The 25,902-nt window shown below is 37.9% G+C and overlaps 1 protein-coding gene across 1 annotated transcript in view; it reads left to right on the top strand.

Moving 5' to 3' along the window:
* Nucleotides 1–25,902, top strand: part of LOC124798172 (sodium channel protein 60E-like) — a 290,757-nt gene that overhangs the window by 129,698 nt on the left and 135,157 nt on the right. The window contains exons 14-16 of the mRNA XM_047261456.1: nt 1,273–1,378; nt 5,378–5,503; nt 22,285–22,918. Of these exons, the coding sequence (XP_047117412.1) occupies nt 1,273–1,378; nt 5,378–5,503; nt 22,285–22,918 (866 nt within the window). The remainder of the gene's footprint in view (nt 1–1,272; nt 1,379–5,377; nt 5,504–22,284; nt 22,919–25,902) is intronic.

The following is a 25,902-nucleotide window of genomic DNA, read 5'->3' as shown; positions in this document are numbered from 1 at the left end:
CATCAAGAATCCTTTCGAATAACTGCCCAGGTTTGAAGCATATTGTTTCTAGTATCAACTGCCATTGGATGAACTGACCATCCCTAGAAGTAAATTTTTATCGCCTAAAATCTATTCAAGAGTAAAAATTGCAATGTGCCTGTTCCAAAGCTGAAAACATCCACTTAAACTTAATTATTGATCTTACGTGGCTGGAATATGCAGTGAAACAAAGGAAGTTCATGAAGTCTACTTAATAACTCAAACCAACCTCTCCTGGTGTTTCATTACATTATGGTTGTTTATTAAAATTACCATTCACAAAAAAGTGTCAAAACACTTAATAAAACTGATACCTTTAAGCATGAACAGTGTTTTTTAAAGAAATGATTTTTTATTAACAGTTTTCAACATGTAAGATTGTCATCTTCATATATTCAAAACAATTTTTGGTTGTGCATTCATTACTCATTCCACGTTAACATTTTAATGGAATATATATCGCACATTTCACAGAGGTTTATCAAAAATAAATTTACAAACAGGTTTGTCACAAGTAAAAATATACACAACTATAATGCATCTTGTGGACCTTGGCATGCCTACATATGTAGCACTCCTTTGATGTTTATCAGTTGTTAAAATGAACAATATATAGTAAAATGGCAGATTTATGCCAATGTTTTCATATACATGATGAGTAAAGCATATCTTGAAACCTTGTCACTCGAAATTCATAGTTCAACAGGATCAGTCAGTTGCAGAATTTACTTCAGGTAACACACTTGCTTTGGTTCATGTCCACTTTCTTGGATAAAGAATAAATCTAGCATCTGCATATCACTTATCTTCAAATCTTATTGCAATTAACTGCTGCAGTCATTTACTCTAAACAAGTGTCAAAATTTCATGACAGATTAAAGCTTGTGCCAGAATGAAATACCCACAGGCTATGTTTTCACTGCCTGACTCAGAGCTTGTATCTGCCGGTTTTTTCCTGCTAACTTTCCAAACCCACTCTCCTACTGCATAACAATGTGAAAGTATTTTTATTTAGTAATCAGAAATCCATTGCTTATTTATCAGCTATTTTCTGTGATTATTTGCAATGTCTGTCCATTGACAAAATAAAATAGTCACAACAAGAAAAATATTAATAAGTATCCATAAGAATTTCACATGTATAATTGATTGTTGTATTAATCTTTCTGATTAATATGGGGAAGTGTATTTTTCATAACTTTTCCAGTAAAAAATCATTGTGAAAATGTTTTAAATTTCTCTTAATTTCAGATGGAACTTCACAGATTTCTTCCATTCTTTTATGATGATATTTAGAATTTTATGTGGAGAATGGATTGAGCCACTGTGGGACTGCATGAGAGCAGAGAGTGAGGAGGTAATTTTGATGTAGAATGACTGAAAGCAGCTACATTTTAATTTATCATACATGTTTCACACTTTTATTAATTTATTGTCCATCACTGAGTGCTTTTTATGCTAGAAAGCATGTAAAATCTTTCATTCTATAGTTACTTCCATACAAATCTCATTATAATTAAATGGAAGGTAGTTTTTTTATTATGAAATGTGATTTATTTACATATTATACATTTAATCTTACTTCAATGGTGGTTCAGAAAACATGTCAAAATGTGCAGTATAATTAATGTGTGTTATTACAGTTAATGAGATTTATATGTGTTTTAAAATTGGTTAATTTATTTAGTGAGAATGAATACTTGGGTTTACAGATAAAATAAGACTTATAATGGAAGACATCCTTCTTAAATTGAGTAGTGGAACTGCTATAGTAAAGTATCATGCAGCTTTTCCTCTGAATTTTCTTGTCTTTTAGATTGTTGTAAATTTTCTTTCCCATATATTAGGGATCCAGAGCATATAATTGCAACAGTCATAAGGAAGCATAGAAGTATCTTTACCTCATGTGTTACCTGAATGCTTTCCATTGAATGTAACACACATGAATCACAGAAGATTATCTCTCAGTGAAAATAATTAATGTATTAAAATATGACAAAATTGGCTAAAAAAATTTACTTGCCAAGCAGCAGCAGGAGAAAATGCATGTGAAAGATAGAGAAATGTGCAAGCTTTTGGAGCCAGTGGCTCTTTCTTCTGGCAGAAGAATTGAAGAGGAAGGAAGAGAGACGAGGGAAAAGGACTGGTGAGGTTGAGGAAATGGGGAGAGTTGCAGAAAAGTCTCCCAGAACATGGGTCAGGGGAGCCTTACTGGATGAGATGAGAAGGAAAGACTGATTATTGATCCCTGCACCAAATGAAATTTGGAAACCTGAGAACTTAAAGGCGGAAGAGAGAGTAATAAGGAAGATAGAGATTACTGATAAAACATCGTGCAAGAGTCATAAGAGTGAAAGATGGTAGTCAAATAGGAGTGGATGGGGTGGTGAAGGGAGGATGTGGAGAATAGATAGTTCGGAAAATAAAATGTATAGGAAAATGAAAGGGAATGAAGAAAATGAATAGTTACTGATAGGAATGCTGAGGCTACAAAAATTAGCATAGATTTGGGGCAAGCAGGTGGTGAGAATCAACCATGTGTTGTAACACCAGTACCCATCTGCAGAGTTCTGAGATACTGGTGTCAGGACAGAGAATCCAGGTGGCACGTGTGGTGAAACAGGAACCAAAGTCATGACTATCATGTTCTAAAACATACTGTGGAACAAGATATTGTGTGTTGCCAGCATACACCCTCTATCTATGCCTATTCATCCAAACTGATAGCTTGGTGATAGATATACCAATATAGAAGGATGAATAGTGTTTACATAACACCCGGTACACGACATGCATTGTTTCACAGGTGGTTCTCCATTTGATAGTACATGTTTTGCCGGCTACAGATCTGGCATAGGTGGTAATAGGAGGGTGCGTCAGGCAAGTCTTACATTGGGGCAGTCACAGGGGAGGAACTATAGAGTTGGGAAATGGGTGCAGAAGGAGCATAGGGTCTGACCAGGATATTGCAGACATGGGGGGTGGGGGCGGCGTGTGAGGTAGGGGGCCAGAAGGCAACGAAAATCTGTTCTAGTTGTGATGAGCAAAATGTCACACAGAATGGACCTTGATATTAGAAAGTTATAGCAATGTCAAAATAGCTGATTAATACATTCAAGACCAGCATAGGACTGAGTGACATGAGGTGTACTCCTGAGTTGTTTTTGGAGGGATCAGCACTATCAGGATTGAATGTGATGGCCCAGGAAATCTGATTTTGAACTAGGCTGATGGGATACTTACATACGATGAAGACTGGGGTGAGAATAGTGGTGTATTGCAGTAAAAAATCTACTTGTGAACAGATATGTTTGCCTTGAATGTGAAACCTGCATGGGAGGAATGAAAAGGATGACGTATGTCAACATGTAAGTACTGTTGTTTATTCATAGGATTAATATGATTAGAAGTGGGTTGCTGACCCTTCGCGAGGGAAGGATAGATTGCTACTCACCACAAAGAGAAGGCATTGAGTTGCACACAGACACAATGAAAAAGATTGCTAAAATATTACAGATTTTTGGACAATATGTTGCTCCTACAATAGAAAACACACCCACATTCACACAGCCACAACTCACACACATGTGGCCATTGTATCATGGTGTTGTAGCCTGATTGTCCTGAGATGTCTGTATGTATGTGTGTGTGTGTGTGTGTGTGTGTGTGTGTGTGTGTGTGTGTGAGAGAGAGAGAGAGAGAGAGAGAAAGAGAGAGAGAGAGTTGTGCTTGTGTGAAAATGTACGGTATTCTTTTGCAGAAGAAGGACCTTGTCCAAATGCTTTAATATTTTAGCAATCTTTCCATTGTACCTGTCTGTGAGTCAATATCTCCTGTGTGTGGTGAGTCGCAATCTATCCTCTCATATTGTTATTATTTCATTCTGTACTTTCCATTGTTTAGTAGTTGACCAGTCTTAGAAAGTTATGTAATGATGCATACGTATGATTAGTTACATGTATATGATACATAAATATAAAATTGACCCCCTATGATTTTTCGTTAAGAGTAAAATAGTGTGTTTCTTAGAATCTTAGAAAGTTTTGATGTGTATACATTAGACAAAAAACTGAAATGTCATCTGTGATCCACACTTATTGAAAATTGGCTGCTATTCAAAAGTTTAAGAATTTTTCTGTGAAAAATTAATAGCATTAAACAGAGGCTTCAGATTTCAGAAGCATTTTGAAAAATGTATGCTTTAGTTAAGCACTAGTGTGCTATGGCAAAAATAAATAGGTTCCGTTCAAGCTGAATACTGAATGAAAAATTTGGAAATGGAATGAACAGATTCAAGCTATAATTTGAAACAGATGAACTTTAGATTTTGTATAAAAAAAAAGTTTGTGATTTGATGTCTTGTATTTTTTGAACATACTTCTGCATTTATCTTTGGACAGTTACCTTCTTTATAAAAAGTAGCAACAATTTTTTATGTTTTATATAATCCTCAAGAGTACTGCAGATGAAGCTTTATATGCAGCAGTTAGTTTGGTCCATATCCATGGCAGTAAGTTTTCTTATATTAAGTTTATATGTGGAATTAAAACCTTCACACTCTGATTTATGAAGTTATTAATCAGTCAAAGAGAAGTAAATAAAATAATGCAGCTGAATAGTTTATGGCATGGCAAACAGTGAAAAATTAGGGAGTACAATCAGGCAATGTAATCTTAAAGACATACTGGAAGTTATCGCACTCTGTGCACATGTATGCTATTATCTGGATCTGAAAAAATAAATGCATGGCAATTGTTCAGTGGGCACTACCAGAGATATAATCTATTTATTACAAGATTACATAGAACAGTGGAAAATCTGGGATGGAATAACAACAATGTGGATTAGGATAGACTGCTACTCACCACATAGTGTGTGCTACTCAATTTGTGTCTGTAACCAGTAGCAGTGTATCCTAATTCATATTAATGTAATATGAAATACTGGTGAATTACACCAAGGATAAAGAAAGACAAAAACAATATGCTGAAGGGCAACTAGAATGTAGCCCTGAAAACCCAGAGGAAATAATATATCAAATGATATGACAGCAATGGCATTAAAGTAATGACCAAAGAATGGAGTTGCTGAAAATAATAGATGTATGCAGTATGTTGATCTTAAATTAATATGTGTGCCAAAACTGTTAAAATAATTTTCTCAAATTTAGATTTCTCTTTGATGCCAAATATGTACTTTGTAGATTATTTTCTATTTTCTGGCCACATCAATAATATTGAACTGATCCTGCAAATTATGTTACTTAGTGATAACAAGTAGCATTAAAATTTATGTTCTTGCTTTATAATGGTGTAAAGACAGCTTGCAGTCAGTAATTATCTCTTTCTGTTTTCAGGGACCTGAAACTTGCTTTGCAATTTTTCTTCCAGCACTTGTTATGGGCAATTTCATGGTGCTGAACCTCTTCTTGGCTTTGTTGCTCAATAGTTTTAATTCAGAGGAGCTAAAATCAAAGAAAGAGGTAAAACATGTTTTTTAGTCCATAATGATCCTTACTGCACAGTTATTGAATGTCAACTTTATTTTATTGCTCTGGTTTTATAAGGCAGAAGATAAAGATAAATACTTGGCTACAGTGGAATATCCAGGATGGAATAACAATACAGGAAGAATATATTGCTTCTCATCATGCAGAAGAAGTGCTGAGATGCGGACAGGCACAGTGGAAAAGAATGTTAGAAGTATTCAGTGCTCAGATTAAAGCCTTTATCAGATGTAAATCACACACACATGTTCACACAAAGGCAATACTCTCCCTCTCCCTCCCTCTCTCTCTCTCTCTCTCTCTCTCTCTCTCTCTCTCTCTCCCTCTCTCCCTCTCTCCCTCTCCCTCTCTCTCTCTCTCTCCCTCTCCCCCCCTCTCTCTCACTCTCTCTCTCTCTCTCTCTCTCTCTCTCTCTCTCTCTCTATCTCTATCTCTCTATCTCTATCTCTATTTCTCCCTCACTCTCTTTCACATTCACATGCAATGTGTGAGTGAGTTGTGCTTGTGTGACTATGTGTGTTTTTTTCCAAATCTGATAGGGTTTGCCCAACAGCTGAATACTTCTAGCATTCTTTTCCATCGTGACTGTTTGCTACTCAACACCTACTGTATCTGATGAGCAGCAGTCTATCCTTTCAATGTTGCTGTTAAGCACTCTATCCTTTCAATGTTGTTGTTAATGCTTGGTTACAGTTATTTACATTTATTGCTTTTGGGACATTCAATCATTTCATATACCGAAACAACACTATTTTGTTCTACTGCTAAGTACTTCATTACTTAATTTTGTTGCTCTGATTTTATATGGCAAAAGGTAAAAATAAATTCTTGGTGACAGTTATTTACATTTACTCTTTCAGGTCATTCAGTCACTTCTGTGGAACTACACAACACTATTTTGTTTAGTTTATTCTGCCATAAATGTATCATTTAATGTATTGATGCCATAAGATAATGTCCATCTCCATCTCTGAGTGGCCATCATGTATGGATGATCTGGATTTAACTGGGAGGTGCGGAACTGGGCATACACAGTATTGTAAGGTCAATTGAGAAGCTGGTTGAAATATAATTAGTAGCTCTAAGATCAGGAAAGCTGGCAATCACTAGTAAAGCCATGTGCTGACCCCATATCTCTGTGTACTGCATCCAAATGGTGCAGCACAACAGACAGTGACAAGATAGTTCAAATTTACAAGAAAAATTTGACTAACATTTCTTGCAATAATAGTAGGTTGGAAGTGGAAAACATAAAGGCCTGTGTAACCAGTTGAAATGTAGTGTATGATAACTGATTTCATACATTTTCTAAAGTGGGCTGTGGATGTGAAATGAATTGTTTGGTACTACATATAAAGAGCAGAGACAGCATGAACAGAAACAACACAGATAAATATTTTGCAACAGGACCATTAAAAAATGGATGTGAATGTGAACAGTATCAATTTACTGCACTTAAGCAATTCTCCTGAGCCATTGTAGATTGTCTTTTATTGGGTATGTTGTCTACAAAGCAGCTAACACGTAAAACAGTGGAGAAGCCAGTTTATAAATATGCACGTGAAAGTGATTTCTAAATACACTTTTCTAAGATTACAAAAATTCACTTCATACATTAAACAATATTGCTCTCAGTCTAGTCTCAGCAGCCAGAGACCAATCATATGTGCCTGAGAGTTGTTTTTGCATATCTGTGTGTGTGTGTGTGTGTGTGTGTGTGTGTGTGTTTGTGTGTGTGTGTGTGTGTGTGTGAGATATATATATATATATATATATAAAAAAAACAAAGATGATGTGACTTACCAAATGAAAGTGCTGGCAGGTCGACAGACACACAAACAAACACAAACATACACACAAAATTCAAGCTTTCGCAACAAACTGTTGCCTCATCAGGAAAGAGGGAAGGAGAGGGAAAGACGAAAGGATGTGGGTTTTAAGGGAGAGGGTAAGGAGTCATTCCAATCCCGGGAGCGGAAAGACTTACCTTAGGGGGAAAAAAGGACGGGTATACACTCGCACACACACACATATCCATCCACACATATACAGACACAAGCAGACATATTTAAAGACAAAGTCTTTGTCTTTAAATATGTCTGCTTGTGTCTGTATATGTGTGGATGGATATGTGTGTGTGTGCGAGTGTATACCCGTCCTTTTTTTCCCCCTAAGGTAAGTCTTTCCGCTCCCGGGATTGGAATGACTCCTTACCCTCTCCCTTAAAACCCACATCCTTTCGTCTTTCCCTCTCCTTCCCTCTTTCCTGATGAGGCAACAGTTTGTTGCGAAAGCTTGAATTTTGTGTGTATGTTTGTGTTTGTTTGTGTGTCTGTCGACCTGCCAGCACTTTCATTTGGTAAGTCACATCATCTTTGTTTTTAGATATATATTTCCTACGTGGAATGTTTCCCTCTATTATAACTATATATATATATATATGTGCATGCTTGTGTGTGTACGCGCGTGTACATGTTTGTTGTCTCTTTTCATCGAAGGTCTTGTTGGTCGAAAGCTCACTTTCTGACAGTCTTTCTGTTGTGCCTATCTACGACTCAGCATCTATAATATATGATGAGTAGCAACCATCCTTTTCATAATATTATTGCTTCATACACTAAGTATTTAAATAGCACACTTCTTAAGTTTAAATATTTTTCAATTGAATAAAAGCAGCAATGCTCTAAATATGACTTCATAGCTTTTCCGAAGGTTTTACCTCAGTAGTTGCTTTTTTATATTTTTGGGAAGTTTGTTATAAAGTTTAACTCCAATATGGAAAGCACCATTTTTGCACAGGGATGTATTCGTTTGGGTCACGTGTAAGTTTTTGTTTTCTCTGGTAAAGTGATCGTGAATAGCATTGTTTCCTTTTGTTTTGCTATCTGTTACATAAATTTTAAAGAATATAAGGGTTTTCGTAATGTAGATACATAAGAGGTTTACATAAATCTCTAGGTTTGAATCCAAACATGATTCTAATGGCCCTTTTTTGCAGTCTGAAAGTGCTGCCAGCTGCTGTAAAGTTTCGCAAGAAAGTAATCCCTATTTAAAGGAAGAATAAAAGTAGGCATGATAAGTGTTTATTATCGTTTTCTCACTGCAGTAGGATTTTAGTGAGCAAAGGAGGTAGCATATCTTGCTCAAATTTGGATTAAGGTATTTTATATGTTTATTCCATTTCAAATTGCTTTGTAGCCATAGTCATAAAAATTTGGTTTCTGTACATTTATTGACTGGTACATTGTTGGCAGAGACACATGGGATAAACCAGTCCTTGCTTGGAGGATTGTGGAATTTTCGTGTGACAGTCTTTTTACTATTTATTACAAACTAATTATTCTATGCCCATTTGCTAAGTTGTTTTATGACGGTGTTTGCTGATTGCTGCAATTCTTCATTACTTTATCCTTTTAGTATAATTGTGATGTCATGTGCAAACATGATCATTTTATGCACATCCCTGTTTAAGCTTAGATCTTTATGGTGCAGAAGGGGTCCCATTACTTATCCTTGGGTTACACCATATTTGATTGGTTTATAGTCTAGCAAGTGATCAGAAGTAATTTTTTGGTTGACATTTGTGCTCTGGAAGGAACTGATCCAATTGCTGTACAGATCTTGAATACTATATTTTTCAAGTGGTGGCAGCAGACTCTTATGATCCACCATGTCAAATGCTTTTGATAGGTCAATAAATATTCCTGTTGATTCCTGTTTTTTGACAGTCAGGCTTAGTATGCAATTGATGCACTCACAAATGGCATTTGTTGTTGACCTCTTATTTTTGAATCTGTTGTTCATTACATAGGATATTGTTTTTATTTACAAATTCCATAAGTTTGTATACATAACCTTCTCAAATATTTTTGAAATACAGGAGGAAATTGTGATTGATCTCTGGTTATTTACATTGTCTCTCTCACTTTTTTTAATACTGGAGTAACCTTTGATGTTTTCAATACATCAGGCAAAGTGCCTGCCTGAAGTGAGCATTCACATAAGTCTGTAAATATTTCAATTACGTTTGGTACACTCATCTGTAAAATTGTTGCAAGGACACCATCAATGCCTACCAGAGGTGTAATTTTTTACTCCCTTTATTGCTTTCGCAACTTCATGTTATGAGATGGAACTGATATATGTCGACCCTCTACATTCACTTATTTTATATTCATTAGCTTCTGTGTTATCATTGAAGTTTGATTTTATCATATTATCAGCAACAAATGTGTTGGCCACTTTTTGGGGGTTTGTTATGTGTTGGATACTTTTTTCGGTTTTCTTATTTTTCTGTTTTCCTGTGATAAGGCATTATGCTCTGTTTTCACGAGATTCTGTTTTATAACACTCCACATAGCCTTTGCTTAATTAGCCAAATTATAAAGGTGTTCATCATTATGTATTATTTTTGCTGCTCGTATTACTGTCTTAGTATTTTGGAGTATTTTTATAGCATATGTGTTATTCAGGTACGGAATTTGTCATTTACATTCTTTATGAAGTAGTCTTTTCATCTGGCAAGAAACCCTCATTCCTCTTGTGATCAAGTTTGTTCAAGAATTCCCCCTTTTGGTTACAGTTTTCTGTCAAACTGCAATTTGAAAGAAATGGGTTAATGTGTCAATGAAAGTTGTATTTACCATTTATGTCATTATTTTTGTAAACTTCTGACCATTTTTCTTTCTTCAGTAAGCTGTTGAAGTAGTTTATGTACCCTGACTACAACTTCTATATGTGGTTCTTAAAGAGATATTGTTAACAATACTGTCTTTTATTTTCAGACATAGCATTTGAGCAATATAGTCGGTAATGCCTGCTATGAAAATTTTTTAGAGGAGCTGTGTGAACTCTTCTTGATTAGAAACTGATATAGAGATGTTTCACAAGTGTCTTTTACTTGGGTAACAGCTTTTACTTCAGCCCTTAGATTGTTTGTTGTAGCAAGGTTCAAAAGGGTCTTTCTGTTTCTACTTTTTATGAGAAAATCAATGTTGAAGTCACCACAAATTGTCAAATTACAATCCATTTTATTTACTTTGTTTCACTATGTCTCCAATTAAAGAAAAAGTTCAAAATTTCCAGATGTTGATTGGTAAACTGTAGCAATACAGGGTGTTTGAAAATGAAGATACTGGTTTTAAGGCATTGTGGCATTTATTACAATCAATTTACAATTGTAAATAATACACCAAATGAAAGAGCAACTCAAACAGTTTTATTTGTATACCTGTGCACAATGGGAAGAGTATGGAATGACTGAAAAATATGTTGAACGAGTGCAAGTCTTTCATGCTTAGCCCCAAGAAATATCCCCGCAAATAGTTCATGGGCCTTTCTTTTTTGGTGAATCAACTGTAACTGATGTTTCTTATCATGATGTGCCACAGCTATGGCCCGTATGTCAATGGGAAGAAACTGAACAACACATCTTTGTTTGGGAGGAAGATGGTGTGCCGCCTCACTGGCTTAACTCAGTACACGACTGGTTAAAAGACGTTGTATCCGACCGGTGTATTGGGCGCAAGGGGCCGTTTGACACAGCATTTTATGCATGACCTCCATGTTCACACATGATCTGACGCGATCATGTGTATGTGCCTCTGATACCAGCTAATCTATCTGACTTTAGAAACAGTGTTATTGCAACAGTTACTCTTAACACATTGATCAAGGTTTCGGAACAACTTACCTATCGACTTGATGTGTGATCGGTGCTCACACTGAAAAATTGTAAGAACAACTGTTTGTATTTCTCTTTCATTTGGTGTATTATGTATAATTGTAAGGGGAATGTAATATTTGCTACAAAGCCTTAAAATCCGTGTATTCATTTTGAAACAGCCTGTATAGTAACCAGGTTGAACTTATTAACTTTTGTAACTGCAGTTTCATAGTTCTTTTTGACATTCATTCCAGTTAAATCAGGTAGAATGGTAAAATCTATATTTTCCTATATTTAAATTGCTACCTGCTTGGTGTTTTTTATGCAATAGCAGACAGATGAATGCATTTATTTTTGCTTGTTTAATTATTTCCAGGGTAAACCAGTGCTCAGAAATGCATAATACTGAGATCTCTCTACTTCTCATTTTAATGGTATTTTAATTTAATCAATTTTAATAAACAAGGTGACATTTCTACAATCTCTGTTGACAGCCAGTACATACACAAAATTACATGAGCTGATAACTACACATTGAATAGTCACAAAGTCAGAGAAACATTAACACCCTATTAACTGTCCAAGTACAGAGTCCCGTCATTGACAGCTGAATGCACACTGGCACAGAGCTGACATCTGACTCAAGAACATTTGCATGCTTGCTCAATATACAGATTGAATAACATCGGGGATAGGCTACAACCCTGTCTCACTCCCTTCCCAACTACTGTTTCCCTTATGTGCCTCTCGACTCTTATAACTGCCATCTGGTTTCTGTACAAATTGTAAATAGCCTTTCGCTCCCTGTATTTTACCCTGCCAACTTTAGAATTTGAAAGAGAGTATTCCAGTCAGCATTGTCAAAAGCTTTCTCTAAGTCTACAAATGCTAGTAATGTAGGTTTGCCTTTCCTTAATCTTTCTTCTGAGATAAGTCATAGAGTCAGTATTGCCTCACGTGTTCCAACATTTCTATGGGATCCAAACTGATCTTCCCTGAGGTCAGCTTCTACCAGTTTTTCCATTCGTCTGTAAAGAATTTGCGTTAGTATTTTCCAGCTGTGACTTATTAAACTGATAGTTCGGTAATTTTCACATCTGTCAACACCTGCTTTCTTTGGGATTGGAATTATTATATTCTTCATTAAGTTTGAGGGTATTTCACCTGTCTCATACATCTTGCTCACAGTGTGGTAGAGATTTGTCAGGACTGGCTCTCCCAAGGCTATCAGTAGTTCTAATGGAATGCTGTCTACTCCCAGAGTATTGTTGCAACTCAGATCTTTCAGTGCTCTGTCAAACTCCTCACGCAATATCATATCTCCCAATTCACCTTCATCTACATCCTCTTCCATATCCATTACATTGTCCTCAAGTACCCTGCTCTAGTATAGACCCTCTATATACTCCTTCCATCTTTCTGCTTTCCCTTCTTTGCTTTCCATCTGAGCTCTTGATATTCATACAAGTGATTCTCCTTTCTCCAAAGGTCTCTTTAATTTTCCTGTAGGCAGTATCTATCTTACCCCTAGTGAGATAAGCCTCTACATCCTTAAATTTGTCCTCTAGCCATCCCCGCATAGCCATTTTGCACTCCCTGTCGATCTCATTTTTGAGACGTTTGTCTTCCTTTTTGCCTGCTTCATTTACTGCATTTTTGTATTTTTTCCTTTCATCAATTAAATTCAATATTTCTTCTGTTACCCAAGGATTTCTACTAGTCCTCGATTTTTTACCTACTTGATCCCCTGCTGCCTTCACTATTTCATCCCTCAAAGTTACCCATTCTTCTTCTACTGTATTTCTTTCGCCCATTCCAGTCAATTGTTCCCTTATGCTCTCCCTGAAACTCTGTACAACCTCTGGTTTAGTCAGTTTATCCAGGTTCCATCTCCTTAAATTCCCACCTTTTTGTAGTTTCTTCAGTTTTAATCTACAGTTCATAACCAATAGATTGTGGTCAGAGTCCACATCTACCCCCGGAAATGTCTTACAGTTTAAAACCTGGTTCCTAAATCTCTGTCTTACCATTATATAATCTGTCTGATACCTTCTAGTATCTCCAGGATTCTTCCATGTATACAACCTTCTTTTATGATTCTTGAACCAAATGTTAGCTATGATTAAGTTATGCTCTGTGCAAAATTCTACTAGGCGGCTTCCTCATTCATTTCTTAGCCCCAATCAGTATTCACCTACTATGTCTCCTTCTCTCCCTTTTCCTACTATTGAATTCCAGTCACCCATGACTATTAAATTTTCGTCTTCTTTCACTACCTGAATAATTTCTTTTATCTCATATAAACATAACTCATATAAACTTGTACTACTGTAGTAAGCAGGGGCTTCGTGTGTATTTTGGACACAATAATGCATTCACTATGCTGTTTGTAGTAGCTTACTCGCACTCCTATTTTTTTAATTTATTATTAAACCTACTCCTGCATTACCCCTATTTGATTTTGTATTTATAACCCTGTATTCACCTGACCTAAAGTCTTGTTCTTCCTGCCACCAAACTTCACTAATTCCTACTATATCTAACTTGAACCTATCCATTTCCCTTTCCAAATTTTCTAACCTACCTGCTCGATTATGGGATCTGACATTCCACACTCCGATCCGTAGAACGCCAGTTTTCCTTCTCCTGATAACGACGTCCTCCTGAGTAGTCCCTGCCCGGAGATCTGAATGGAAGACTATTTTACCTCCAGAATATTTTACCCAAGAGGACGCCATCATCATTTAATCATACAGTAAAGCTGCATGCCCTCGGGAAAAATTATGGCTGTAGTTTCCACTTGCTTTCAGCCATTCACAGTACCAGCACAGCAAGGCTGTTTTGGTTAGTGTTAAAAGGCCAGATCAATCAATCATCCAGACTGTTGCCCCTGCAACTACTGAAAAGGCTGCTACCCCTCTTCAGGAACCATACGTTTGTCTGGCCTCTCAACGGATACCCCTCTGTTGTGGTTGCACCTATGGTATGTGGTATGGCCATCTGTATCACTGAGGCATGCAAGCCTCCCCACCAACGCCAAGGTCCGTGGTTCATGCGTGGGGGGATCAGTGGTTAATGGTTAACAGAAAATCAAGTAGATATTGTTATTCCTGAATGAAATGTTGTAGCAAATATCGGGTGTTAGAAATAGAGAAAAATTGTGGTATTCGAATTACCATCAAAGATGGTTGAAAATTAAAGAAAAAATGGAAAAATAAAAAATAAAAAGTCTAAGTGATACACCATGCTCCTCAGAACTACCTGGGGAGTTTAACTGAGATAGATTAGTTGGTGAAAATAATAGTTATTAGCTTACTTAGGTCTTTACAGTGTGAGGAAAATGTACTTCTTTTTTGTCTGTTCGACAATTTAGCTAATTATAACAAAATTAGTATCACTTAAAATAAACAATCAATGAAAAAATCCAGAATGGAATGTACAAATTTATGTTTGCTGCATCAGACTATTGCAGGAAAAAGAATTCCACGTAATAAATCTAATGCTCCTGTGGATCCGCCATAAAAAAGAAAACTTAAAACCAATTATTATATGGTTAACCTTGAAGATGGAGTTTTGCATTGCTTTCCACTACTGCTAACACAGAGAATTAATTTAGCATCAGTAAGAGGTCAGAAAGATTTTATTGGGTCATTTATTGATAGTTTAAATATAACGTATTTGGACTTTCTGTATAGGTGCCAAACTAGAAAAACATAAGTTAAAATTGCACTCAGTACATTAAAAAGAAATAGACATTAACAATGTCGTGAAAGGTAGATTGCTACTCGCTGTAAAGATGACACATGACAAAAAGACTGTTATACATGAGCTTTTGGCCAAAGCCTTCTTCAGGAAGGAAAACATGAACACATTCACAGAAGCGAGCACACCTCTTGCACACATGACCACTATCTCTGGCCACTCTGGCCAGAAATATATCTGAGACATTCATGTTCACCAACAAAAACAATAGGCTCTTTAAAAGATAAAAAGGTATCTGGTATTGAGATGAATTGTTAAAAATGAGAGGAATAAGGCTTTCGCTGTACCAGGCATATAAAAGCGATTATCATCAAATTCCAGAATAGAGAGAGAGAGAGAGAGAGAGAGAGAGAGTTTACAAATCCTATTTTAGATGTAAGAAGTTTTGTTCAACTAGGCTTCTGTATGCCAGTAAAATAGTTTATGGAAGTTACATATTTATTTATTTATTCCAATAGACAATTTTCAGTATCAAACAATCCAAAACCCAGGACTGAATGTAACAATATTATGAAAAGGAAAGTTGCTACTCACCATATAATGGAATATATATATATATATATATACATATATATATATATATATATATATATATATATATAGACACACACACACACACACAAAGATAATGAGACTTACCAAACAAAAGCGCTGGCAGGTCGATAGACACACAAACAAACACAAACATACACACAAAATTCTAGCTTTCGCAACCAACGGTTGCTTCGTCAGGAAAGAGGGAAGGAGAGGGAAAGACAAAAGGATGTGGGTTTTAAAGGAGAGGGTAAGGAGTCATCCCAATCCCGGGAGCGGAAAGATTTACCTTAGGGGGAAAAAAGGACGGGTATACACTCGCACACACACACATATCCATCCGCTCATCCACAGACACAAGCAGACATTTGTCTGAGCCAGGTGAGCGGTTTAGGATTCTGGGTGTTTAGGAAGCACAAGCCCCCTTCCTCAATGTTGATCTCCACCTCAAAGATGGTTAAATCAGTACCTCTGTCCATATAAAACCTACTAACCACCAGCAATATCACCACTTTGACAGCTGCCCAAACTCTTTGCCTTTACAAATGTCTGCTTGTGTCTGTGTATGTGCGGATGGATATATGTGTGTGTGCGAAAGCTAGAATTTTGTGTGTATGTTTGTGTTTGTTTGTGTGTCTATCGACCTGCCAGCACTTTTGTTTGGTAAGTCTCATCATCTTTGTTTTTAGATACATTTTTCCCACGTGGAATGTTGACGCGCACACACACACACACACACACACACACACACACACACACACACACACACACAGGGTGTTACAAAAAGGTATGGCCAAACTTTCAAGAAACATTCCTCACACACAAATAAAGATAAGATGTTATGTGGACATGTGTCCGGAAATGCTTAATTTCCATGTTAGAGCTCATTTTAGTTTCGTCCACCTACACTCAATGGAGCACGTTATCATGATTTCATACGGGACACTCTACCTGTGCTGCTAGAACATGTGCCTTTACAAGTACGACATAACATGTGGTTCATGCACGATGGAGCTCCTGCACATTCCAGTCGAAGTGTTCGTACACTTCTCAACAACAGATTCGGTGACCGATGGATTGGTAGGGGCGGACTAATTCCATGGCCTCCATGCTCTCCTGACCCCAACCCTCTTGACTTTCATTTATGGGGGCATTTGAAAGCTCTTGTCTACGCAGCCCCGGTTCAAATGTAGAGACTCTTCGTGCTCGTATTGTGGACGGCTGTGATACAATATGCCATTCTCCAGGGCTGCATCAGCGCATCAGGGATTCCATGCGACGGAAGGTGGATGCATGTATCCTCGCTAACGGAGGACATTTTGAACATTTCCTGTAACAAAGTGTTTGAAGTCACGCTGGTACATTCTGTTGCTGTGTGTTTCCATTCCATGATTAATGTGATTTGAAGAGAAGTAATAAAATGAGCTCTAACATGGAAAGTAAGCGTTTCCGGACACATGTCCACATAACGTATTATCTTTCTTTGTGCGTGAGGAATGTTTCCTGAAAGTTTGGCCGTACCTTTTTGTAACACCCTGTGTAATAGAGGGAAACATTCCACGTGGGCAAAATATATCTAAAAACAAAGATGATGTAACTTACCAAGCGAAAGTGTTGGCATGTTGATAGACACACAAACACACACACAAAATTCAAGCTTTCACAACCAACGGTTGCTTCGTCAGTAAAGAGAGAAGGAGAGGGAAAGACGAAAGGATGTGGGTTTTAGGGGAGAGGGTAAGGAGTCATTCCAATCCCGAGAGCGGAAAGACTTACCTTAGGGGGAAAAAAGGACAGTTATACATTCGCGCACACACACACATATCCATCCGCACATATACAGACACAAGCAGATGTTTGTAAAGGCAAAGAGTTTGGGCAGAGATGTCAGTCGAGGTGGAAATACAGAGGCAAAGATGTTGTTGAATGCCAGGTGAGGTATGAGTGGCGGCAACTTGAAATTAGCAGAGGTTGAGGCCTGGTGGGTAACGCGAAGAGAGGATATACTGAAGGGCAAGTTCCCATCTCTGGAGTTCTGACAGGTTGGTGTAAGTGGGAAGTATCCAGATAACCCAGATGGTGTAACACTGTGCCAAGATGTGCTGGCCGTGCACCAAGGCATGTTTAGCCACAGGGTGACAAGCAACAGTACCTCCATTATGACAGCTGCCACCCATTCCATATCAAACGGTCCCATCCCTACAGCCTAGGTCTTCGTGGCAAACGAATCTGCTCCAGTTCGGAATCCCTGAACCATTACACAAACAACCTGAAAACAGCTTTTGCATCCCGCAACTATCCTCCTGACCTGGTACAGAAGCAAATTACCAGAGCCACTTCCTCATCCCCTCAAACCCAGAACCTCCCACAGAAGAACCCCAAAAGTGCCCCACTTGTGACAGGATACTTTCCAGGACTGGATCAGACTCTGAATGTGGCTCTCCAGCAAGGGATACGACTTCCTCAAATCCTGCCCTGAAATGAGATCCATCCTTCATGAAATCCTCCCAACTCCACCAAGAGTGTCTTTCCGCCATCCACCTAACCTTCGTAACCTCTTGGTTCATCCCTATGAAATCCCCAAACCACCTTCCCTACCCTCTGGCTCCTACCCTTGTAACCGCCCCCAGTGTAAAACCTGTCCCATGCATCCTCCCACCACCACCACCTACTCCAGTCCTGTAACCCGGAAGGTGTACACGATCAAAGGCAGAGCCACGTGTGAAAGCACCCACATGATTTACCAACTGACCTGCCTACAGTCTGAAGCTTTCTATGTGGGAATGACCAGCAACAAACTGTCCATTCGCATGAATGGACTCAGGCAGACAGTGTCTGTTGGTAATGAGAATCACTCTGTGGCTAAACATGCCTTGGTGCACGGCCAGCACATCTTGGCACAGTGTTACACCGTCTGGGTTATCTGGACACTTTCAAGAACTCTGGAGATGGGAACTTGCCCTTCAGTATATCCTGTCTTTGCATTACCCACCAGGCCTCAACCTCCGCTAATTTCAAGTTGCCGCCGCTCATACCTCACCTGGCGTTCAACATCTTTGCCTCTGTACGTCCACCTCGACTGACATCTCTGCCCAAACTCTTTGCCTTTACAAATGTCTGCTTGTGTCTGTATATGTGCGGATGGATATATGTGTGTGTGTGTGCGAGTGTATACCGTCTCCTTCCCTCTTTCCTGATGAGGCAACAGTTTGTTGCGAAAGCTTGAATTTTGTGTGTATGTTTGTGTTTGTTTGTGTGTCTATCAAAGTGCCAGCACTTTCGTTTGGTAAGTCACATCCTCTTTGTGTGTGTGTGTGTGTGTGTGTGTGTGTGTGTGTGTGTGTGTGTGTGTGTGTGTGTGTGTGTGTGTCTATATATATATATATATATATATATATATGGGGAAAATATATTTAAAAACAAAGATGATGAGACTTACCAAACAAAAGCGCTGGCAGGTCGATAGACACACAAACATACACACAAAATTCAAGCTTTCGCAACAAACGGTTGCTTCATCAGGAAAGAGGGAAGGAGAGGGAAAGACGAAAGGATGTGGGTTTTAAGGGAGAGTGTAAGGAGTCATTCCCATCCCGGGAGTGGAAAGACTTACCTTAGGGGGAAAAAAGGACAGGTATACACTCGCGCGCACACACACATATCCATCCGCACATACACAGACACAAGCAGACATTTGTAAAGGCAAAGAGTTTGGGCAGCTCTCAAAGTGGTGATATTGCTGGTGGTTAGTAGATTTTATATGGACAGAGGTACTGATTTAGCCGTCTTTGAGGTGGAGATCAACATTGAGGAAGGGGGCTTGTGCTTCCTAAACGCCCAGAATCCTAAACCGCTCACCTGGCTCAGATTCGTTGATGACATCTTTGTGATCTGGATCAAGGGTGAGAACACCCTATCCACATTTCTCCAGAACCTCAACAGCTTCTCTAAACACAAAGATGATGTGACTTTCAAACGAAAGTGCTGGCAGGTCAATAGACACACAAACAAACACAAACATACACACAAAATTCAAGCTTTCGCAACCAACGGTTGCTTCATCAGGAAAGAGGGAAGGAGAGGGAAAGACGAAAGGATGTGGGTTTTAAGGGAGAGGATAAGGAGTCATTCCAATCCTGGGAGCAGAAAAAGATGATGAGACTTACCAAACAAAAGCACTCGCAGGTCAATAGACACACAAACAAACACAAACATACACACAAAATTCAAGCTTTTGCAACAAACAGTTGCTTCATCAGGAAAGAGGGAAGGAGAGGGAAAGACAAAAGGATGTGGGTTTTAAGGGAGAGGGTAAGGAGTCATTCCCATCCCGGGAGCGGAAAGACTTACCTTAGGGGGAAAAAAGGACAGGTATACACTCGCGCACACACACACGTATCCATCCGCACATACACAGACACAAGCAGACATTTCTAGTGTCTGCTTGTGTGTTTGTGTGTGGGGGGGGGGGGGTCATGTATTTTTGACGAAGGCCTTTCTAGCCAAAAGCCTATTTGTGACAGTCTTTTTGTAGTGCCTATCTGTGGTTCAGCTGTTCCCCTATATGGTGAGTAGCAACTCTCCTTTTCATAATATTGTTACATTTTTTAGTATATTGTTTGTACACATGATATAGGACAAGTGTAAACATAATTAATTTACAATTACAGTAGTCATTGTGGCTACAACGCCAACACAAAGTACATAACAACATAAATTGACATATTACATTGTTTCTACAGTTGATAGTTAGTAAGGAGAGTACATGATTAACATAAAGTAAATTATAGTGTGAAATGACATAATACATAATTATTAACATTTGGTAAAAGATATTTACTCATTATGATGTTCCAGAAACTCAGAGACAGAGTAGGAGCAGTGCTCAAGCAAGAACTCTTTCAACCTCACCTTAAACATATTTAATGTTAGGAATTTAAAGGAAGAAGGCATGTAGTTATATATTATAACTCTAGTATGATATATTCCTCATTTGCATAAGTCTGTAATCATTCTTTCCAGTCAGACTCCTGAAATCATTCATTGTCTTTGAGAACTGAGTGATGGCTGTGCCACTTCACTCAGAGGACTTGAAAACAAACTGAACGCAACAGACACATCTGTGAAGGATCTGCTTGGTGCCAAGTTATGAGCATGGTATACATTTCTTTGGAATATTATCACAGCTGTTAATGGTACATTTTGGAAGCCTTTCTTCTTGAATCCTTTTGACATGCCTTTGCTATTGTAGTTATGAAAGAATAGAGAAGGTTGGAGAACAAGAATTAGAGACACGCTGTTATTGTAGATGCCGATAAAAATTGTAAACACCAATGTGTACAAGGGGTTGTTAAAAAGTTTTAATCATCACTTTGAAAAATTCGAGCTACAATCATGAAACCTGATGAAGATATCAGCCCTGCTGTTCATATTCACCCTTCAATGCATCACATTTTTGTAATGAGGAATGATTTCATGGGGACATTTCTTGTCGTCGTCTGTATTTTGGATGTTCAGGAAAGGTTCCACCTTGAAAATTACCTTGGTGTCATTCTGGAAAATGCCTGCCATGCAATGGTTTCTTCATCTGAGGAAAGAGGAAGAAGTCACTTTGTATCATCTCATTGGAATACAAGGATAGGCAATATTGATAGCCCAAAGAAGCTGTAAATGTTGCTGTTTCCTGTGCAGACACATTGCTGTGGAGCAGTGATACTTCATCTTACGCACACCTATCAAGCAATGTGGTGCAACAGTGGTCAGCACACTGGACTTGTTTTCAGGGAAATGACAGTTCAAATCCTTCTTTAACCTTGTGAGGAGATTGGTTTGCTGCTGTGTGGGCACTTGGGTGTCTGTATGGTTGTGTGTATGAATGTGTCTACTACTTCTATTAGAGACAGAAAAAGAGCTCAAAAGCTAGTGTAAATACTGTTTTCTGCTGTGTGTTTATATGTTCCACACACCAGACAGCTACATTTGAGAATAGTTGCCTTTCCTTTACTTTATGTATTATTCCATGCGGGGATTTCCATTATTTTTTTGCACAAGGTACAGATGGAAGTAAAGCTGCGTGGGTGAGTCATGAGTCATGCTTGGATAGCAAAGTTGGTAAAGCTCTTGCCCACAAAATGCAAAGATCCCAGATTCAAGACCCAGTCTGGCACATCACTTTAATCTGTCATGAAATTTCAACTTCTTTAGATGTTTGACATGGAGTCTACCACATAATTCTTGTCACTGGATGACATGAGGGAGGAAGAGCTATCTCCCCCTGCCCCAGTCAGACAGAGTTTTGTTTTATATGCTAACTGTGGTTACAAAAATTATGTACATTTTAATTGTTATTACATCAATCCTTTTAGTGATAGCTGTAACACATTTTCTTTTACTGGTAATTGTATGCAGAAAAGATGTAATATTTCATAAATGACATATCTCAGTAAGTGTTTCTTTTCTTAACTCATTCCATATCCTTAAATGTTCTCTTTTCTGGTCAGAATTATGAAAAACGCTTTGTATACACGTCTTAACATTTTCATAACTTTTTATCTCTGAAACTGTGAATGATACAGGTACTATCACTTGCTTTTCAAGTTTCTATGACAAGAGAAAGCAAACCACATTTTTTTATGATTTGAAGTTTTAATAACTGCTAGGAAACACTGTTTATACGACACTTAAAAACAATTATGGGTCTTGCTAAGGCTTCTTAAATAGCATTAATAGTGTCCAATAAATACAGCATTTCAGTTCTCTATTCCTGCTAAAGTTAAGGTTATTCTTAATTTTATAGGAAGTTGGAGAAGAGTCAAAACTGGTGAGAAGTTTTGAACGCATTAGATCTATTGTAAGGAAGAAAAGACAGGCACGAGAAAAGACTGACAATGAACAAAACATGCGACTGGAGCAAATGGTACGAGAAGTTATGACAAGGCATGCAGCTGAAAAAAGAAATCCATCCAGTGTTCGTGAAACGATTATAAGCATTCCAGAAAAGAAGCAACCTCTAACAACTGAATGTTCAGCAAGCCTGCCTTCAGATGTCAGTGATTCAAGAACGTCCAAAGATGCAGAAAATCAGGAGAAAAATGTCATCGCTAAAGAAATTAAAAATTCTCCATGTATCACTAATAGACACTCTGTAAACATTCCTGCTATCTCTCCAAAGCCAACAACTGAGAAATATCATTCAATGAGCATGCAAGATTCTTTAAACAAACATGCAGAAGAGAAGCGATATTCATTAGTACTTCAGAAAGCTGTTGACCTTGAAGACACAGAGATTGAGGACCTGATCAACAACTCTGAATCCAGGCTGCAGCATCAAGAGACGGCAGTGCTGGAGACAGTCCAAGAGGCATCTGATACTCCAAAACACACTGTCCACAAACAGCTCTCTCTTGCAACTAACCAAACAAGTAGCAAAGGTAAGCAGTTGTCCAGAAAGATTTAGATGTGCTTTAACTTCACTTCTTTACAAGCTTTCATCTGCACAAACTGACTCCTATGACTTTGTTTTGTTGATGTGTTGATACCAGTGCTATTTCTGTGTATTCTGTGCACATACTATGGCAACAGCTTTATGTTTTTAATGACAGTATTGTGTGATATTAGAACGCTTCTATCTGTTTTGGACAGTCTCTTTCAGATGGGCAAAAGATGACTAACAGATTTCCTGTCTGCTAGATAATGTGTGTGTTAGCAGAGAGATGTAGTTTTATCACTTCACAGATATAATGGATGTGACATTATAAACTAGAACAGGAAACATAGTAAAACTATTTATGTACTGCATAGAAAAACACACTCTGTCTCTGTTGTAGCTGGCGGCATTTACTGAGCAACACTATCCTCCTCACTGCTGATAGCATTAGAGTTGATGTACATGTCTATTGTATCCCACTATCTGTTTCTTGTGGTGTAATATTTGGTGTATCAATTTTGTTCTTCACTTCATTGGCATGGATCAAACTGGTTCCAGTTTATGTCTATCTTTTAGTATTACATACATTTTTTTTTAATTTATAAGACTCTCTTTCAATTTAAGTTCTATTTGCTTCTTGTCTTTTATTTAAGTGGGTGTGTTTTACTGAAAAACTGAATGGATTTGTTTAATTACTCGCTGTAAAGATATTAATTTAGGGTTAACAATCCATTTAAGAAAGTACTACAGCATTCACTAATTTTAAAAGTTTGAATTTTTAAATGACACAGACTCATTTGCCCAGCAGTAGTGTTTTAGTGGGCAAAATAAAACTGGCCTGGAAAATATTTATAAGACTGATGTGGAACTCATGCTTGTTAATGAAAAGGAGAATTGCCCATCACAGAAAATGCTGGAAACTATGATTTCGGTTCACCAGTCAGCTACTGTCACACGTCTGTGCATGTGTATCACCTGCATTTTCTGTCCCAAGTATTTTGTTGTGTCATTACATTTGAGTGAGTTAGAGGACCAGATGTGTTTAGTGACCAGTTTGAATGGAACACAAAATGGTGCTCATGATGAAACAGCTTATATTCATCCTCAGGTATTGTGCAAATCACAATTCATGGAAAACGTGTGCAGATCAGTTTAAGACTCAAAGTGTTTTGGCAAAACCTCCAGCAAAGTCTACAATGTAAAAATTAGTGGAAAACTGGTGTGAAACAGGTTCTAACTATCAAAAAAGTGTTCAATCACCAGAAAATATTGCTCAACTGAAGTAAACCCAGAAACAAAGCCTGATGAAATTTCATTGCCATTTCAAGTGGGAATTAAGAGATTGTTGAGTCAAAATATTATCATGGAGCATATGCATGTGTACCTGTGGGGCAGAATGAAGGGTCAGGTATAGTGCATTAATCCTCGCACAGTGAAAGAGCTACAGCAGAACACAGAAAATGCTATTGCTGCTGTCCTTCAGACAGAACTCCTAGGCGTGTCTAACAATTTGATAAATGGAGTACAGCACTGTGCGGGCATCAGTGGTAGCCATTTCCAGCATCTTCTTTGGTCTTCATTAACAAGGGTCAATCCCTCAGCACCATTATTGTAAAAACTTTTTGAGCCAATTTTATTGTGCCCACGCTATATGTAAAAACAAGAAATCTGCCCATGACTAGTTTACAGTTAACACCTGTTCAGTAAAATAGTTTCATTGAATACAAAAATGATAGATGCAAACACTTGGAGCCTAAAAATAATTTCTGCAGGAAATAAGAAAAATGGAAGGAAGAAACAGAACATTTAATGGACAGGATACATTGCTTCTCAGCAGATAGAAGAGGTGTCAGGTCGCAGACAGGCAAAGGAAAAGAAGTACTAGAAATATTTGAGCTTTTAGGTGAAGTCCTTCTTCAGAAGTAGAACTTCCACACAACAATATTTCACACATCCCTGACCACTGTCTCAGGGCATTAAGGCCGGCTTAAGTCAGACCTTAGTGCCTCGAGTCAGTGCCCATGTATGTTTGAGTCATTGTGTGAATGTGAAAAAGTTCTGTTTCTGAAGAAGGACTTTGCCCAAAAGCTCAACCATTTCTAGTATTCATTTTCCTCATGCTTGTCTGTGACTCAATGCTTCCTCTATGTGGTGAGTAGCAATCTATTCTTTCCATGGTGCTGTTATTCCATCCTGGACATTCTACTGACTGAAATAGAACATTAAATCGATAATGATAGACTGCAAAAGTTCAAGATCAGATAATTGGACTTTTTTCCCACTATTTTGTTTATATGGTCCACATAACAGCTGCTTATGTTATGTCATAGGCTTGCAGCAGAGATAAAGTAGGACACATTATCATCATTGCGGACCATATCCTCTACTTTTGTTAGTTCAAGCTAAGGACCCGAACTTGCCGTGCTCACCCTCTGAATACTGAGTATGTACTGCCCAACTGATCTAAGAGAGGTTTGGCTTTGAAGAGGATGTTTTCAATGTATATGTGACTTGTTCCTGCTGTCTGTGTGCACAAATTCTTGTAAGATACATCTTATGGGCTCATACGGATATTCAGCATTGAATTAATTGGTATGCTAATACTGTAATATTTACTTCCATATTTTCCAAGAGATCAACACATCTTGTTTATACATTAGGACCTGATGTAATTGTAATGAAACCAGAAGGTTGCATAAAACAAGAATGATAAGGGAAGGTAAACTACCCTGCAATATGCTGTGCTTAACAATCAATAATAATTCTAGGGCCACAGTCGGCAACTGGTAGTTCGTGGTTCAGATCTGGACCACAGAAGGTCAGAAAGGGAACTGCCAACAATATTTTGAAAGTATGGTACTACGTGTATCAAAGAGAATCATTCAATTTGGCATGTCTATATTTTTGAAACTAATAAACATTTACAACGAATTTTGTTTTTTGATGAACGGGAAACTCAAAAAGTTGTTTTTTTTCCGTTCCATTTCA

The sequence above is a fragment of the Schistocerca piceifrons genome, chromosome 5 (genome assembly GCF_021461385.2).
Source record: "Schistocerca piceifrons isolate TAMUIC-IGC-003096 chromosome 5, iqSchPice1.1, whole genome shotgun sequence".
NCBI lineage: Eukaryota > Metazoa > Arthropoda > Insecta > Orthoptera > Acrididae > Schistocerca > Schistocerca piceifrons.
The sequence above is the reverse complement of the archived record's forward strand: the minus strand, read 5'-3'. Positions and strand labels throughout refer to the sequence as shown.